This window comes from Erpetoichthys calabaricus, chromosome 5, assembly GCF_900747795.2.
Source record: "Erpetoichthys calabaricus chromosome 5, fErpCal1.3, whole genome shotgun sequence".
Classification (NCBI taxonomy): Eukaryota; Metazoa; Chordata; class Cladistia; order Polypteriformes; family Polypteridae; genus Erpetoichthys; species Erpetoichthys calabaricus.
Genome location: NC_041398.2, coordinates 26536206 through 26555717, shown reverse-complemented (window position 1 = coordinate 26555717; position 19512 = coordinate 26536206). Strand labels below are relative to the sequence as shown.

General features: G+C 41.7%; 1 protein-coding gene across 4 annotated transcripts in view; it reads left to right on the top strand.

Moving 5' to 3' along the window:
* Positions 1 to 2753: 2753 nt before the first annotated feature.
* Positions 2754 to 19512, top strand: part of LOC114643987 (low affinity immunoglobulin epsilon Fc receptor-like) — a 46225-nt gene continuing 29466 nt past the window's right edge. For 2 of the 4 annotated variants that reach the window (XM_051927611.1, XM_051927608.1), the window contains exons 1-2: positions 8092 to 8196; positions 17684 to 17752. In XM_051927611.1, the coding sequence (XP_051783571.1) occupies positions 8094 to 8196; positions 17684 to 17752 (172 nt within the window). In that variant the 5' untranslated portion in view covers positions 8092 to 8093. Of the gene's footprint in view, positions 2819 to 8091; positions 8197 to 17683; positions 17753 to 19512 lie in introns of those variants that run through there. The other 2 variants (XM_051927609.1, XM_051927610.1) reach the window with 2 other exon arrangements.

The following is a 19512-nucleotide window of genomic DNA, read 5'->3' as shown; positions in this document are numbered from 1 at the left end:
GCGATGTCCACGGGTTTATTTAATGTTAGCTATGACCCGGCAGTTAAAAGTTTCTCGCTACAGCAAGTTTAACTCTGTTACAAGGTGATCCAAACTGTCGTTTATACCTCGTGTCTTCTCATTAAACTTGTATCTCGCGAATATGGCATTGCAAACGGCAGCGGGAGCGTTTCTATAAAGTTAATTTAAGGTTACGGTTTACACCGTGCTTTTTTATAACTCGTGTCTTCTCATTAAACTTGTATCTCACGAATATGGCATTGCAAACGGCAGCGGGAGCGTTTCTATAAACTTACTTTAAACTTACGGTTCACACCGTGCTTTTTTATACCTCGTGTCTTATGAAGATGCTTGTATGTGTCACTCGCTCGCTTCTTTGGGGTTCCTCCTTCTTTTCTATGTACTGAGTTCACAGTCAGTTCACGTGCTTATGTGGGAGGCGTGATGACGCGACACGCAACTCCGCCTCTCACGGCCATCGAGCTGCACTCCATTCCAGTATATGGACAAAAAAGAGGTTCCAGTTATGACCATTACGCGTAGAATTTCGAAATGAAACCTGCCTAACTTTTGTAAGTAAGCTGTAAGGAATGAGCCTGCCTATTTGCAGCCTTCTACCTACACGGGAAGTTGGAGAATTCGTGATGAGTGAGTGAGTGAGTGAGTGAGTGAGTGAGTGAGTGAGTGAGTGAGTGAGTCAGTCAGTCAGTCAGTCAGTCAGTCAGTCAGTCAGTCAGTGAGGGCTTTGCCTTTTATTAGTATAGATTGAAATTACAGTAATCCCTCCTCCATCGCGGGGGTTGCGTTCCAGAGCCACCTGCGAAATAAGAAAATCCGCGAAGTAGAAACCATATGTTTATATGGGTATTTTTATATTGTCATGCTTGGGTCACAGATTTGCGCAGAAACACAGGAGGTTGTAGAGAGACAGGAACGTTATTCAAACACTGCAAACAAACATTTGTCTCTTTTTCAAAAGTTTAAACTGTGCTCCATGACAAGACAGAGATGACAGTTCCGTCTCACAATTAAAAGAATGCAAACATATCTTCCTCTTCAAAGGAGTGCGAGTCAGGAGCAGAGAATGTCAGAGAGAGAGAGAAAGAGACAAAAGCAAACAAATCAATAGGGCTGTTTGGCTTTTAAGTATGCGAAGCACCACGGCACAAAGCTGTTGAAGGCGGCAGCTCACACTCCCTCTGTTAGGAGCAGAGAGAGAGAGAGAGAGAGAGAGAGAGTGAGAGACAGATAAAAACAAACAGTGAAAAATCAATACGTGCCCTTTGAGCTTTTAAGTATGCACCGTGCAGCACTGTGCAGCATGTTGCTTCAGGAAGCAGCTTGCACAGAAGGTAGCAACGTGAAGATAATCTTTCAGCATTTTTAGACGAGCGTCCGTATCGTCTAGGTTTGCGAACAGCCCCCCTGCTCAATCCCCCTACGTCAGGATCAGAGAAACTCAGCGCAAGAGAGGGAGAAAAGTAAGTTGGGTAGCTTCTCAGCCATCTGCCAATAGCGTCCCTTGTATGAAATCAACTGGGCAAACCAACTGAGGAAGTATGTACAAGAAATTAAAAGATCCATTGTCCGCAGAAATCCGCGAACCAGCAAAAAATCAGCGATATATATTTAAATATGCTTACATATAAAATCCGCGATGGAGTGAAGCCGCGAAAGGCGAAACGTGATATAGCGAGGGATTACTGTATTTCTTTTGTCTATGGATTCTACTTGTTGGATTGTGGTTTTAAACTTTATTGCTCCAGGTTGTTTTTTTGGGCTCTATTATTGGTAATTCCCCACAGTCCAAAGACATGCAGGTTAGTTGCATTGGTGATTCTAAATTGTCCCTAGTGTGTGTGCTTGCTGTGTGGGTGTGTGTGTGTGCCCTGCGGTGGGCTGGCACCCTGCCCGGGGTTTGTTTCCTGCCTTGCACCCTGTGTTGGCTGGGATTGGCTCCAGCAGACCCCCGTGACCCTGTAGTTAGGATATAGCGGGTTGGATAATGGATGGATTATTGGTAATAAATAATAAATTAGGTCTTAACTTTGTCTTTTGTTAATAAATCAGAGTTTTTAATGTTTCTGTCCTTTATAAGGTATTATTTGTGCATTCTTTTACTTGCCTTTTTAAACTTTTAAAGCAAGTGCCACATCTTTAGGCCTGTGCTGGCTGCAGCCTGCAGGTAGCAGTTTGGTGACTTGCTACTTATGGGTGAGTCTCAGAAGAGAATAGCAGTGAATATCCTGGCCTGCATTTGTGCCTGATTTTGGAGGTCTCACACCCTAATGATATCTTTGGTACTCCTAATCATAACAATATTTATGTGATTTAAACCTACAAAATGTTTCAAGTTAACTGTTTTGCTTTCTACAATATTCTGAGGAAAGCACAGTGCTGACCAATATCTGGATAATGATTTCCAACAGTTTGTGTCATTGTACTTATTTTTTGTATACTGCGATAAAACATATAATACTTATTAGTGGTGGAAATTACACTTCGTCATGCTATATATTAGCTGAGGTATCAATATGTGGTGTTAGCAGGTTGCCACTTTTCACCCAAAGCTGTTCATGCAGTTTATCACAGTATTATGAGGTTAAGCAGTCTGCAAACTACTTAGATATAGCAACAGGTGCTTTACAGTTGAATTTTCACATACAATTTTAATTACTTTCCACATGACTGCAGTGCAAAGGGAAGTGCCAATTCAAATGAGGTATGTCAGTTCAGCTTATTTTTAGTATATACGAGTATAGTAGCTTTAACGTGAGAACAAAACACAAGAAGCCAGAAGTCAACAGCATTTCTGCAGGTTTGGAACTCTTTTCTGTCTTTTCTTACGTGTTTATGCACACTTGAAACTGAGAGATTCTAGCATGTAGCTTACTTAGTTTTTAGTCTTCGCTGTTCTTGTCAAATTTTTGTGTGTCTTTAAACAGCAATGCCTGAAATGGTTAAGTAGTGAGTAAAGTAATGGAGGTGAGAGCAGTTGAAAGTTTTAGTCTGTATGTGATGCAGAGGAGAAGCGAAAGAGGAGAGGTACAACAGAGTCTGTGTTCAATGCCACTAATTATTAAAAGATTAGCAGAGATCAAATATCAACTTTCAACAACATCTGCCTTAAGTATCAGATGCTGAATAGCTATACACTAGAAAGGGGATCTTGGTAATGTCATAACATGTTTGTTATGATACAGCTAATATCTTATTGAAATAATGAAATAAATAAGATTGCTGGTAACAGGATTTGTTTTGATCGTTGGCTACAAATGTTTCAGGTTTGAGCTTCGCTCCATCCACTTGTTATATAAACCTGCCGAGTCTCAGGAGCCTAGTGTTTAAGTGGCAGCTCAATGAATGAAGCAGCAATGCAATCACAGGGCACCGTCATGCACACATCCACACACATTCATACGAGTCCAGTATAGAGGGGCACACTAACTTAAAATTCCCTTTTCTGGATTTTGGGGAAAACACTGAAGAGAAGTCTGGACAAACATGGAAAGAACATGAAAATGCACACTTAAATTGTATTCAATCAAAAACTGTTTTGTTTCTCTCATGGAATGGATAATACAGTTGATTATGATATTACATGAAGGAACAGAGAAATGTATGCAATACTGATGACATACTTGAGCGATAATTTAAACTGCCAGCTTAATACTTGGGCAGGAGAAAGCCAGAACTAATGAAGTAGAATGCAGGATAGACAGAGATGGTGATGTTTTTATTTCTTAAGAGACATTAGTAATTGGTAAGACAGCAATGGAAAATTCAAAAAAGTAATCCAAAGATGTTTCCAGACAAAAGAATATAAAATGAATGAACGTCTGATGATGATGTTCCTTTTTCACGATTCCTGATCCTCTCCCTCCTTGTTAATATACAGTGGAGGTCTTTCATCTTTGTCACTATCTCAGACAAGTTGGTATAGGTCACTTACAGGAAATTTACAAGAAACTGAAAAGAGTTTCTTGCAACCTCTTTAAGTCCACATTCTATTACCCTGTTCCATTCATGTTATATACATTATGGTTTAATGCGTCATTCTGTTTCAATGTCGATAACCAGGTATGTGCTGTGGTGCTGTTTGGGAGCTAGATACCCGATGCTCCATGAATTGTAGATTTTTTCAGCCTTCCATATACCATTTTTAGGGTTTTGGCCCAGTGGTTCAGTTAAATTTCCTTATTTCTTTTCTTTTTTTTCACCCATTCTTACACAGCTATGGTGGGTTTCTATGGTGGGGTTTCCCTTTAATCTTTTTGTGTTCATAGGAATTACTTATGAACGGTTTGAAATCACTTCTGGTTGTTTTGCCCGTAGCCTCCTGGCTCACCAGTACAAGTGTAAGAGAAAGAAAAAAGTGCTTGAAACTGCCTGCCTGAGTTTTATGCTAGGACATCATGACTTCATCTGTACCAGAACATTTGATGAGATTGTGAAATGAGATTGTGTATAACATTTACCTTTGTGCTTTGTTCAGTGATAGCAGCTTACATATAAGAAATTTTATTTTGTAAACCAAATGTTTAGACACAACTTTTAAAGATTAACTATTTTGGGACCTTTGGATGTTAATTAATAGCAGAGGTGTATTGTTAGAATGTACCTTTTATTTGAGTTTTCATTGGTGGGATTGAAATGTTTACCAGCCAGTATATGTAAATGAACTTAAGTGATAAGAGAAACTGTTCTCTTAAGTCTAAACAGACTTTCTATGGAGAGCATTGCTGTTCATACTTTGAGTCTCCAACAGTTGGTGTAAATAAAGAACAAATAATAAATCATTATTCTTTACAATTATATAGCACTTTTCACACTACTCAGAGTGCTTTGCTTAGCAAGTGTGGACCACTTAAACCACCATCAGTGTGCAGCGTCCACCTGAATGATGGAGCAGCCATTTTGCACTGGTATGCTCACCACACATTTGTTATTAGGTGGTGAAGTGGTCAGAGATAGTTAGCCAATTAGAGATAGAGCAAGATTAGGAGGGTTAGAATGACTAAGCCATGGTGGGCAATTTAGCCAGGACATCAGAATACATCCTACTCTTTACAAAGGATGATCAGGAATCTTTTATGAGCATAGAAAGTCAGAACGTCACTTTACATCTCATCGAAACATGGTGCCATTTGTACAGCACTGTGTCTTCATCACTACACTGGGGCATTGGGATCCACAGTCAGACCACAGGGTATCCACCTCTGATGGCCTCGCCAACACCACTTCCAGTAACAACCTAAGCTTTTCCTGGTTGGTCACTCATCCAAGTGCTGGCAGGGTCTGAACATACTTACTGTAGCTTCAGCTGGATGACCTGTTCTGAAATACATTTGGATTTCATTTATAAAGACTTTTTTTATTTATGTATTATGGAAGATCAGCCCGACTACAGACAGATACCAGGAGACACAAGTCCAAAAGCACACACTTTTAATTTCTTTTCTTCAACACAGCACACACACAGTGCACAAATCACCAACAATGCTCAGTCCTTTTTACTGTACTTTCTTCTCCTTCTCTTCCACCGCCTCCACTCCTCTCCCACAAGCTCTGTCTTCTACCTCTCGATTCCAGCTCTCTGAATGGAGTGAGGTGGCCCCTTTTATAATGCACCCAGATGTGCTCCAGTTGCTCCCTGATGACCTTCCTGCAGCACTTCCTGGTGTGGAAGAAGTGCTGCATGGGCACCCGGAAGCACTCCGGGTCTACCTGGTTCCTGTTCCGGCAGCACTTCCTGGTGTAGTGGAAGTGCTGCAGTCCATGGCTCCAAAACCATTCAGGCGCCCCCTGGTGGTGGCCACGGCCCCCCCACAGGGTTGAGTGGCCCCCATGCAATCCAGGAGGGTTGCCCTCTTGTGAACTGGGGAAGATACTGCCCCTCTCCTGGTCCTTCCCTTCTCAAGGTGTCCCGTTAGGGCAAGGTCCCCGGTCGTCTATCACAGTATTTTCTCCAACAATAAGACATACCGGTCTTCAAGTTATACAAAACATCAAACTTTTTGGCATTCTCCCTTATTTTTGGCTTTCTATACCCCAAAAAATTCTTATTTTAAGTCCATCTTTGGGTAATAGTTTGTGCAGGAAAGTGCACCCTTATGATAAAGAGTAAACCAATAAGTGTTATCAAAGTTACTCCTTTTCGCAAAACTAAAATAGGAGATTGGCAATATAGGAATATGGAGTGCAATTTTTATGCTTTTTTGAGTTTGCTGGTTATGAAAACAATAATATTGTTGACATCTGATTCCCTCTAAGAGCCCACTCCCAGAAGCTTGATAATGATAAATTTTAAACATATGCATTTGGGGTATCATTTAGACTATCACAAGGTCAGTGGTTACAAATATGATGTTATTTTAGATTTTTGATCATTTACTAGGGATCTAGCCATCCATGGACCAAAATTAGAGGGAAAAAAATGACAAATTTCCATTACAATTGAGAATGTTAAAAAATATGACAAAATATAAAACAGCACTGAAGTACTGTATTCATTCACGCTTCCCTTATTTTACAGCTGATCCTACTGTAGTAGCTTATGCCAGCGGTTCTCAAACTGTGGGGCGCACCCCCCTAACAAAATATTTGGCGTAATTTCGCTATTCATAGGAACATTTTAAACTTGTAGCGGTGTATCAGCAGCAAAAAATATAGGAATACATTTTATTAGGGTTTCAAAAAAACTTTAGGGGGGCGCGATTAAAACTTATGAAAACTCGGGTCGCAAATACTTAAAGGTTGAGAAATGCTGGCTTATGCTGTCCATGGCTGCTGGATGGCTGTGACAGATTCTATATTCACAGGCAAGCTATGTTGTAATGCTTTTTGTGACATGCCCTGTTCACACAAGTGGATGATCTCATTTCTGCCTCTACTCTAAATTTAAGACTTGCTGATGTTTTCCCCACCCTCTGGGTTAACAGCAGATGACTATTGAGGCTAACTTTGGGGAAGTGCAGCCATACAGGTAGTGTGGTGCAGTGGTCTGGACATTGGATTTTAAGGTGGAAGATTCTGTCCTCCCCTCAGACTCTCTGAGTCACTAACCTTTCCATAGATGTAAATAACTGTAATGAGTCCTGAATTTATATGATATCTTTGGTAAAGGTGTCTCCAAATATACAATACCCTATACAACACATGCATTTTGCAGGCTCACTTGCTCCATTACGCCTGATGGATGTGCGGCATAGGCCAGTAGCATACTGTAAGTGAGATGTCACTCAATTGCAGGGCACACTCACACATGTACCAGCACTCATTCAGACTCAACAGTTAACTTATTCAGGAAGTCTTTGGAAGGTGGGAGGAAAACTGGAGTACTCTGAAGAAAAAATCCCATGGACACATGGAAAATGCAAATTTCGCAAGATGATTCAGCCAGGACCCAGAACCTAGAAGGTCTAAGATCACAAAAATATATAAAAATAACAATATTGTCTTGGCCACTTTACATAAATTTAGCATCTCTGAAATCATTCCAATCATTATGCCTTCTGTTAGACTATCACCTGTTGAGAAATGGCTCTGCTTCATTTTATGTTCAATAAAGATATAGAATTACATTTTTGAATGCACATAGTCCACTTAAGGTTCAAGGAGCTGGAGTCAATCCCAGCAGCAATGGCGCAAGGCAGGAGCAAGTCCTGGACAGGGCACTGGTCCATCACAGACCCCAACAAAGATGAGAAAATGTACAATTGTTTGTAATGATTGGGTGTTTACTTAATTAAGCTGTCTTTGATGGGGATCAGATCATATTTTAGTAGCCAATCAAACAGGAATTCAAAAATGTTTAAAGGGTTCATAAACATTTCCCATAACAGCAGGCAAACTCTGCCACTCTACCCTTGGATACCCCATAGTAGCGAGGTTAATGAAGTTTACGAGTAGCTTTGAAAATGATGGTGACTCTTTTCAGTAACACCCAAAGTGTTACAGTTGTGTTAGGAAGTGAAGCGTGAAGCGTAGCACAGAAATCAGATCCTCATATCAAAAAGGTTGGTTGTTCTTCTTGGTTTGTAGAAGCATTAATACTAAGGTGCAAAGGGGAGATTCTCATTATTACTTTTTCGATGTTTCACTTCCCCAGGATGGCAGATGAAGTGCAGTACGTTTCAGTGATTTTCTCACACAATAACCAGCAGTCAAAACTCCCAAACTACCAGGAGAAAGCAGGTAATATTCTGACAGGTTTAAATGTCAGATCAGCTTTTTCTTATTTTATATGCTAAGTGTTTTAATGTGGAAGTTAAGGAGAGTTGCGTTGATGCTGAATTCATTCAAAACTAAACATCATTAGTTACATCCAAGCTATCATCATTAATCATTTTTAATCTGCTAATCCTGATGAGGGTTACAGCAACAACATGCTGAGCTGGTCTAACCAGACCACTGTATCCTAAGGAATGTTTTCCAACACCTCCTTGAAAATTTTTAAATGTTTCCATGCCAAGTGAGCGATCTAATCCCTCCAGCATGTCATGAATTTTGGATTCTGTTTTTAGTTTTGATCCTTTGTTTCTTGAGGTTATTTTGGCTCTTGACTCTTGCTAGTCTTATCGCTCTGCTTCTGATTCTCCTTAAAGAATTCTTCACATCCAGGTTGTTTCTCATTCTCCGGACTTAATTTCAACTTAATTTCCACCATGGCTACAATATGGATAAATAAACCTGAGCACTGGAGATTTACCCTGGGTCTTCTTTCTCTTTTTTTCTCTCTCCCTTCCTCTCTGTTTGGGTGGTGCTGAGTAGATGACCCCATAGTGCCAAAGGGGTATTTTAACTAAATGATTTACCCAGCTCAACTGGCTCCTCTTGATCTGGGAAATCAGCAGCTCTACAGTGAGGTTCTTCAGTATTGACAAGCCCCCCTGCAAACATGAACTGGACTAAATAATTTTCAAGATGGATGGATGGATCCTGCCTCTCATAGTCATTGACAACACAGTGCAGTTGCCTTACAGCTCCAAGAATGTGTTCCCAAGGCCTAGTCTGGTTGAATTTGCAGATTTCTTTCATATCTACTCTCTGGGTACTCATATTTCCTCTCACATCCCAACATTCACTAGATAGGTTAGTGCATGTTGGAATGCCATCCTGTTCCAACCTTGGCCACCATGACTTTGTAATGGATAACGCAGCTTCAGGTAATAGATGGATGGGTTGATGAGTGTTCTATGATTTCTTTTAAAATATAGGAGTCTAACAAAGTTGCTTATAGATTATTTGTTCTTGAAATTACTAATAACTTCATCCCTGGTTGGTGACTTTTGTGGGGTGCAAGATAAAAATATTTAGTAATGTAGTCTATATTTATGTGGTCACGAGCTTCATTCTGGAGGCTGGAAGCATCAACATTAACTACAACAAAAGAAAAGATCTGATGAGTAAAAAAAAAGTAGCTTGTGATTTAAGGAAGTAGAAAAAAGGCAGAATTGTCATGAATATGTTTGGCAACTTTTATGAGGCATTCTATTTTTTTTTACATAATTGATATTTTGATTCTTACGGCTTTAAATTTTTATTGTTATTTTAATCATTTTTCTTTGTGGTTGTCATTTCTGCTTTGTTTTCACAGCTATAGCCATATTTGTTATGAGTTATTAATTTTTTAATACATTTTTTAAGGAAATTGTGAAGTATTATGAACAAAGTATGTGTCTTTTAGGGGGGTTTTATTACACAATGAATTAAAAAATGGCCTTTATTTTCATCTAGAACGGTTCCAGAAAAAGTTACATAATTTTAGAGTTATGGAGCAACACCACTTTTGTTTAGTTAATGGCACCTCCATTTTGAGGTTAGTGTCACCAAGTTGCTATGGCAATCTTCCCAGACTGCTCCAGGATTATGCAATACGTGACATTTATGGGATATCAGAGATTAGGATAATATCAGTGTTGGTATGTGATTCTTGTGCCAAAAAACTACTCCTGGGTAGTGATTTTACTTTTGACATTGACGTGTTTGATTTTTGATTATCATTTTGAACATGACATCAGTCGATTTGACTTTTGGTAACCACACTGGCATGAATTTTTGATTATATTTTATCTCCTGATGAAAAATTCTCACTGTTTCTTAGTGAGTCAAAAAGAATATTATTGCTAACAACGATGTCTGTTGCTGGTTCAGCAACATCATGATGTGTAACATCACCAGGTTGACATTATATAAGATGGCGGCATGTATTACCCAGCGTTCAAGCTTTAGACTCGTTTAAAACACAGTGGTTTTGTAGAATAATTAGAAAAAAGGGAGGCTGTTATAGTTAGGATGTTTTTGCTTGCCTTTTTGACTTTGAGTTCTGGATTCAGTTTTCAGTTTTGACCCTTTGTTTCTTGAGGTTATTTTGGCTCTTGACTCTTGCTAGTCTTATGACTTTGCATCTGATTCCACATAAAAGATTCTTAACGTCTGGGTTGTTTCTCATTTTCTGGACTTGTTCATTTCCACCATGACTACAATATGGATAAATAAACACTGGAGATTTAAGTTGTGTGTATGGTGCTTTACAAATGATCTCACGTGAAAGAAACCTCATGGAGAGCGTTGTGTTTCAAGCTACTCATGTTATGTAAATGTTTTACACTTAAATACAAATTATAGTTTATTTCCCCTAGTAGGTGTTCATAAATTGATATTCTTGCTTTTTTCTGGTACTTTATCTAAATATTTTCCATTAAACAATAAGTGCTGCTTTGAAATCAGCTAACATATGGAAATGCAGTAATGAGTACGGTATAAAAACTATAGTTATTGTCAAAATGAGGAATTCCAGAAAAAACACTTGCATCAATAGTAAACATGTATTTCTATGATATAATTCAAAACAAACTAAAGTATTTGGTTTTAACCATTTTAAATAATTATACAGTATAATGTTGCTTTGGAGAAGGTGCTGTTATTGCGCTAATTTTGGGTAGCTCATTCAGTACAGAGCACAAGATAAGATCAAAGAAAATATTTGCTTCTTTCAACAAAAGAATCAAAAGCAGTTGCAAATGAGTTAATGAATCCTGTAAGATTCATTAACAATTCATGTCATAGTTCCATCTAATACATTGATAGCATAGGCAGATAAAATTTGAAGTCAACATAAAATTAAAGAAACCTGTATTTCTTTTGTGAAGCATAGTTGTTGCCTGGATTTGGAGTCCTGGGTTCAAATTCTGGCCCAACAAATGCCTGCATTTTTTTATCTTTAGGTATTTCCATTTCCTCTAAAAATGTGCCTGCTGGATTAATTAGCAACTCTATATTGGCCTGCTGGGATTAAGTGTACAGCGTCCTATTAGAAACTTGTTCCTGATTCTCACAAGACCAGGGCAGGCTTTGACCCTGTATAGATTCACAAAATTTATGGTTGAAATACTGGTTTTAAAGGAATACTCCAGGCAAAAATGATATTTTTTCAAATAACATTACTTACCCTGTGTAGTTTGTAGTGTTGGCCAAAAAAATGTTTGTAATCTTATGTTCATATTCAATGGAGTCGATAGGTGATGTTCAAGAAAAAACATTCTCAGGTGACTCATGTCACATAATCCATGTATCCGATATCCATTTGGAAAAATGAATGAATTAAAGATAGGATTCTTCACCAATGAATGAGGGGGGAGAGGCAGAATTTTTCAATTTAAATGCACAGCATTGTGGGAATAACATTTTTCCTGTTTACTGTACATTCAATGCTGGTTTTTCAAGAAGTATCTGTTAATAATATTTTAACAAAAAAATACACTCATTTTGCACATTTTGACCATACAAATGAATACCAGACATGTGCATTATTCGACACAAGTTACTTCAGAATTTTTTTCCGTGTGTGTTTTTCACTTCGTTGGTCAACCCCATTGAGTTTAAATATTCAGTATTTAACTTCTCCATAAAATCACAACATTACATTTTTTTCTCAGCCACCACTACAAACTATGTGGTGTAAGTAATATTTAAAAAATATATAATTTTTAGGTGGAGTATTCCTGTTGTGGATGAAATAGTGATTTAAATGGTGTGTAACAGGCAAGGTTTCTGAATTTTTTCTTCTGAGTAACTTTGTAACAGTTTAGCTAAGGACATAACATAACATTCTTAAACCTGCTTTAAGTAAATCAGGGTAATTTGGGGATGGAAGTCTGTGGGTAAGTCAACATACAAAATGGCAAAACCCATGAAAACAAAAATTATAAAAGGGAGGATATCATGAATGATCTTTTCTTTTTTTTCTTATTTTGACTTTAATTGCTTTTGTGTGTTTTATTTTAAGATGATTTGTTTAGCTACGTTATTTGTTATTGTAAAGGTATATGCTTACTACCATTGACACTTTGATTTAGAATTTCCTTTGTCCATCAGTTTCATAGTTAAGTAAGTTTTCTTTTAAATTAGTGCTTCTTATAATTGTGTAAATTAATTTCCTGTTTTATGATTTTTCGCATATGTAACTTGTATTATTTCTGTCAAGAAAATTAATAGTTTAATTATTATACATTATTAGGTGTTTATTGTAAAGATTGCAGGTCAGAATTGCCTTTTTGTATGTGTGTTATTCAGAACTTCATTGGTAACCCATAGATGGCAGTTCTCAATGATGAAACATTAGAAATCTCCTCTGCACCCTCTTCATGGTTGCATTTCCTGTGTCCAGTCACTTGGCATGGGACTCATATGCAGTGCTGATGCTAGGCTATTTTGCACCCTAGGCTAAGCTTATTAGTGTGCCAACTGACTGTTTGGTAGCCAACCCATGCGGCTGAGTCCCCCCTCACCTTATGATCTGTGCCCTAAGTGAATGCCTAATTTGCACATAATGGTGACGCTGGCCATGCTCAAATGATGAATTGTCCTAACTATATATGATGGTGGATTACAGCTACTAGCATCTGCACTTTAGTTTCTCTGTATCTTTATGACTTTTTGTGTTAGTGGCTAAATTAAACAAGTCAGCTTATGGCTCTTTGGCTCTGTTCTTTAACTATGGTTTTGTTTGTACTTTTAGTTTTGGTTCTCTGTATTCTACTGGCTTACTAAACCCCGTCTGTTCTTGGATTCAGAATTTTGCCAACTCTTATGACATTCATCGTTGACCTGTTCATTTTCCCTTCCCTTCTTTTGAACATGTTGCCTTCCCATTGCTCATAACACTGGTGATAAATCAGTTTGTAAACAAGCAACTAAAAAAATTAAAAGGCTGTATAACCATCCATCCATCCATTATCCAACCCGCTATATCCTAACTACAGGGTCACGGGGGTCTGCCAGAGCCAATCCCAGCCAACACAGGGCACAAGGCAGGAAACAAACCCCGGGCAGGGCGCCAGCCCACCACAGGGTTGTATAACCATCCATCCATCCATCCATCCGTTGTCTCCCGCTTATCCGAGATCGGGTCGCGGGGGCAGCAGCTTAAGCAGAGATGCCCAGACTTCCCTCTCCTCGGCCACTTCTTCTAGCTCTTCCGGGAGAATCCCAAGGCGTTCCCAGGCCAGTCGAGAGACATAGTCCCTCCAACGTGTCCTGGGTCTTCCCCAGGGCCTCCTCCCGGTTAGACGTGCCCGGAACACCTCACCAGGGAGGCGTCCAGGAGGCATCCTGATCAGATGCCCGAGCCACCTCATCTGACTCCTCTCGATGCGGAGGAGCAGCGGCTCTACTCTGAGCCCCTCCCGGATGACTGAGCTTCTCACCCTATCTTTAAGGGAAAGCCCAGACACCCTGCAGAGGTAACTCATTTCAGCCGCTTGTATTCGCGATCTCGTTCTTTCGGTCACTACCCATAGCTCATGAACATAGGTGAGGGTAGGAACATAGATCGACTGGTAAATTGAGAGCTTCGCCTTGTGGCTCAGCTCCTTTTTCACCACGACAGACCGATGCAGCGCCCGCATTACTGCGGATGCCTCACCGATCCGCCTGTCGATCTCACGCTCCATTCTTCCCTCAATCATGAACAAGACCCCGAGATACTGGAACTCCTCCACTTGGGGCAGGATCTCGCTACCAACCCTGAGAGGGCACTCCACCCTTTTCCGGCTGAGGACCATGGTCTCGGATTTGGAGGTGCTGATTCTCATCCCAGTCGCTTCACACTCGGCTGCGAACTGATCCAGAGAGAGCTGAAGATCACGGCCTGATGAAGCAAACAGGACAACATCATCTGCAAAAAGCCCACCAATCCTGAGCCCACCAAACCGGACCCCCTCAACGCCCTGGCTGCGCCTAGAAATTCTGTCCATAAAAGTTATGAACAGAATCGGTGACAAAGGGCAGCCCTGGCGGAGTCCAACTCTCACTGGAAACGGGTTCGACTTACTGCCGGCAATGCGGACCAGGCACTGGCAACGATCGTACAGGGACCGAACAGCCCTTATCAGGAGGTCCGGTACCCCATACTCCCGGAGTACCCCCCACAGGATTCCCCGAGGGACACGGTCGAATGCCTTTTCCAAGTCCACAAAACACATGTAGACTGGTTGGGCGAACTCCCATGCACCCTCCAGGACCCTGCTAAGGGTATAGAGCTGGTCCACTGTTCCGCGACCAGGACGAAAACAACACTGTTCCTCCTGAATCCGAGGCTCGACTATCCGACGGACCCTCCTCTCCAGGACCCCTGAATAGACTTTTCCAGGGAGGCTGAGGAGTGTGATCCCTCTGTAGTAGGAACACACCCTCCGATCCCCCTTCTTAAAGAGGGGGACCACCACCCCGGTCTGCCAATCCAGAGGCACTGTCCCTGATGTCAATGCGATGTTGCAGAGGCGTGTCATCCAAGACAGTCCTACAACATCCAGAGCCTTGAGGAACTCCGGGCGTATCTCATCCACCCCCGGGGCCCTGCCACCAAGGAGTTTTTTGACCACCTCGGTGACCTCAGTCCCAGAGATGGGGGAGCCCACCTCTGAGTCCCCAGGCTCTGCTTCCTCATTGGAAGGCATGTTAGTGGGATTGAGGAGGTCTTCGAAGTACTCCCCCCACTGACCCACAACGTCCCGAGTCGAGGTCAGCAGCGCACCATCCCCACCATATACAGTGTTGACACTGCACTGCTTCCCCTTCCTGAGACGCCGGACCTTGGACAAGAATCTCCTCGAAGCCGTCCGAAAGTCGTTCTCCATGGCCTCCCCAAACTCCTCCCACGCCCGAGTTTTTGCCTCATCAACCACCAAAGCTGCATTCCGCTTGGCCTGCCAGTACCTATCAGCTGCCTCCAGGGTCCCACAGGACAAAAGGGTCTTGTAGGACTCCTTCTTTAGCTTGACGCATCCTTCACTGCCGGTGTCCACCAACGGGTTCGGGGATTGCTGCCACGACAGGCACCGACCACCTTACGGCCACAGCTCTGGTCAGCCGCCTCAACAATAGAGGCACGGAACATGGCCCATTCGGACTCAATGTCCCCCACCTCCCTTGGGATGTGGTCGAAGTTCTGCCGGAGGTGGGAGTTGAAGCTACTTCTGACAGGTGGCTCTGCCAGACGTTCCCAGCAGACCCTCACAACACGTTTGGGCCTACCACGCCTGACCGGCATCCTCCCCCACCATCGAAGCCAACTCACCACCAGGTGGTGATCAGTTGACAGCTCCGCCCCTCTCTTCACCCGAGTGTCCAAGACATGTGGCCACAAGTCCGACGACACGACCACAAAGTCGATCATCGAACTGAGGCCTAGGGCGTCCTGGTGCCATGTGCACATATGAACACCCCTATGCTTGAACATGGTGTTCGTTATGGACAATCCGTGACGAGCACAGAAGTCCAATAACAAAACACCGCTCGGGTTCAGATCGGGGGGGCCATTCCTCCCAATCACGCCCTTCCAGGTCTCACTGTCATTGCCCACGTGAGCATTGAAGTCTCCCAGCAGAACGAGGGAGTCCCCAGAAGGTATGCCCTCTAGCACCCCCTCCAGGGACTCCAAAAAGGGTGGGTACTCCAAACTGCTGTTCGGTGCATACGCACAAACAACACTTAGGACCCGTCCCCCCACCCGAAGGCGAAGGGAGGCTACCCTCTCGTCCACCGGGGTAAACCCCAATGTACAAGCTCCAAGTCGGGGGGCAATAAGTATACCCACACCCGCTCGGTGCCTCTCACCGGGGGTAACTCCAGAGTGGTACAGAGTCCAGCCCCTCTCAAGGAGATTGGTTCCAGAGTCCAAGCTGTGCGTCGAGGTGAGTCCGACTATATCTAGCCGGAACCTCTCAACTTCGCGCACAAGCTCAGGCTCCTTCCCCTTCAGAGAGGTGACATTCCACGTCCCAAGAGCCAGCTTCTGTAGCCGAGGATCGGACTGCCAAGGTCCCCACCTTCGGCCACCACCCAACCTCCTTGGCCCCTCCCATAGGTGGTGAGCCCATGGGAAGGGGGACCCACGTTGCCTCTTCGGGCTGGGTGCAGGCCCGGCCACCAGGCGCTCGCCATCGAACCCCACCTCCAGGCCTGGCTCCAGAGTGAGGCCCCGGTGACCCGCGTCCGGGCAAGGGAAAACGCCGTCCAAAATTGTTTTCCATCATAGGAGGTTTGTTTAACCGCTCTTTGTCTCATCCCTCACCTAGGACCAGTTTGCCTTGGGTGGCCCTACCAGGGGCATAAAGCCCCGGACAACAGAGCTCCTAGGATCATTGGGACACGCAAACCCCTCCAGCACGATAAGGTGGCGGTTAAAGGAGGTTGTATAACCAATGAAAGAAAATTTAAACATACATTGATTTTCAGGATGTTTATAGGTTTGTCACCTCTTGGTGATCAAATTTTCCAAAGTATAACCACACTCTGACAAAGTAGAATGGAAAAGGATTAATTGAATTATCTTCTCTCAATAATTCAGGTGCTTCTGAACCATTCTTCTTTATTTGCTCTCCTAGGCACTGCGCTAAATGCTTCTCTTGTAGTGATAGCCAAGGTGTCTGCTTAATCTTAATTGCTGCTTACAATGTTTTAAAGGTAAATGTAACCAGTCAGTGTTGTTTCTTTTCTACTCTTATTGGTAATTGTGTCAGCTGAAGAACTTAAGGTCAGTTTTATACCAGATCTTTCTGTGTTCCCTTCAGATCTTGCTTCCTCTTTTTCTAACCTTATCAAGATTTTTAAGAGGAGGATGTCTAACAGAGTCAAGTGTATTTCTGACCTCCTAGCTCCACAGTGTTCTCCAGACCAGCTGGTTTCAGAGTGTGATCCCAAGTTCCAGGCGTTCCTGCCATAAAGGGGCTTTCTTAAGTTTCTACACGATGCTGCACCTGGGTTGTGCCAGAACTGTGAGAGGCCTTGCCATGTGGGAGGGTTTCCAGAACAGTAAGACATCACACCCCATGTTTGGAGTTTCTAGAGTTGTGCTATCCAGATGGTGGTGTTCCAGAAGTAGAGATGCAGAATATGTAATGAGTACACATTCTTATAGAGTTATCTATTTATGTAATTAATGCACCAGACACAATATACAATTTGCATTTATATTATCAGATATTTTCCAGCATGGCGATAAGCTATTTATTACCACTAAAGGAAAATATATGATACTTGCAGTGTGTTTATTTGTGAACATTTATAATAGCCATTCACTAAGTAAAAAAAAAAATGATGTATTTGCAACATTAAAATGTAAAAAGGTATTCTACTTCAGGAATCTTACTTTTATTTTAATCTCTAACATATGCTACAGAAGATGTCACGTACAGTGAAATAAAAGGAGCAAAACATCCGCAACCCAAGCAGAAAGAAAATCAAGCAGGTAAGGTTGGCACTTGGCTATTGCAATAATTTGAAAATAAAGAGAAGTACACACTTTTGAGGCCTAAGTTCAGAAACTATTTTTGTGAATTTGTTCATCTTGAGAAAAAATTTAGAAAGATGGGGAAAAAAAATAAATGTTTACCACCATCACTGGGGTGAATCCCAGTCTGGCCACTACCTCACTGCTGCAGAGTTTTCACATTCTAGTCATGTCCCTCTAGTTTTCATTCTGTAATATAATGACCTCTCATCATGAAGACATGCAGGTTTTAGAGTATTTTCAACTCTAAAGTGGTCTTGCCAAAATGGATGTCTGTGTATGTGTATGCGTGAATACTCAGAAGGCTAATAGAACACCCTCTGGCTCAGGCACAGTGGAAAAAAAGAAGGTTCAGAAGACGGATGAATATTTCAAGCAGCATTTTTTAAATTTGCTTACTGGAATATTGGTAGTATTTGATTTGACTAAAGTAAAAAAATCAAGAAAACTGTTATGTTGTGAAAACTGTTAAATAAAAATTAAGGGACATTATGGTCATGTTTTGAAATGTACTACTGAGACCTGTGTGCATTTCTGATCTGCACACTACAAAAAAACTTAATAGCACTACAAGCTAGGCAGATAAAAGCATCCAAGTACAAACCATGAATAAGGAGCACATCTTACTGTAACAGGCTTAGTCACAGTTAAATCTCATCAGCCTAAAGGAAATATGTCGCAGGAACCTAATTCAAGTCTTCCAAGCTCTCAAAGACATTGATATAATTGTTCCAACAGAATTTTTTAATTTCATTAGTAAATCACATAGCCTAGGGCACTGGTAGAAATCAAGAGGATGTACATATATAAGTAATTGCACATACTTATTGGGTCTGTAGATTTTACTACTGAAATATTTAAATAAAATATTTTTATAAAATGTATATTCACTCTGGCAAAGGATTGTGACACTTCATACATAATCTTTGAGGATACTATAATGATCAGTAAAACACACAGCCATGTAGACATAATCCACGCCCAACTTTAAAAGTAAGGTAAGGTCAGTTCAACTTGGGGAGCATGCACTGGTACAGTGGGTTGCCACAACCACCACACAACGAAACCCTCCGGAAATGACCCTCTATCTGCCACAGCCAGGTGTTTAATGGGTGTTCCCTTGGCCTTGTCCAGCCACTTGGGTCCTCGACAATGAGGATCCTGCGAGATGGATCACCCTCGGGGAATCACACCACATGGCCATAGTGCCGTAACTGACACTCCCTCACAATGCAGGTAATGCACCTAATTTGGGACTCTGTGAGCAACCGTTTGTTCGACACAAAGTCAGACCAGTAGTAACCAAAGATTTTCCAAAGGGACACAGCACCAGTCCAGTCTTCGTCTCAAGTCACAGGATAGCGTCCATGTCTCACAGCCATATAGCAAGACATGAAGCACCAGGACATTAAAGACTTGGACCTTCGTCTTTTTGCACAAATATCAGGAGCGCCTTCCACCCTTTTCAGTGACCTCATGACTTTTCATGCTCACTCAATCTGTCTGACTTCAAGGTAAGTAACCCTTTCAACGAGGTCGACATTCTGTCCTCAAACAGACACCCTGCTGATGGCTGTTCTCAAGAGGTCATTGAAGGCCTGGACGAAGTAAGGCGGAGTAAAATTTATCTCTAGTCTAGTACTTTTCTATTTGTTAATCAAATCATCAGGAGAAAAAAGTAAAAAAAAATGTTAATTAGGGAAAATCCAAAAATGAAC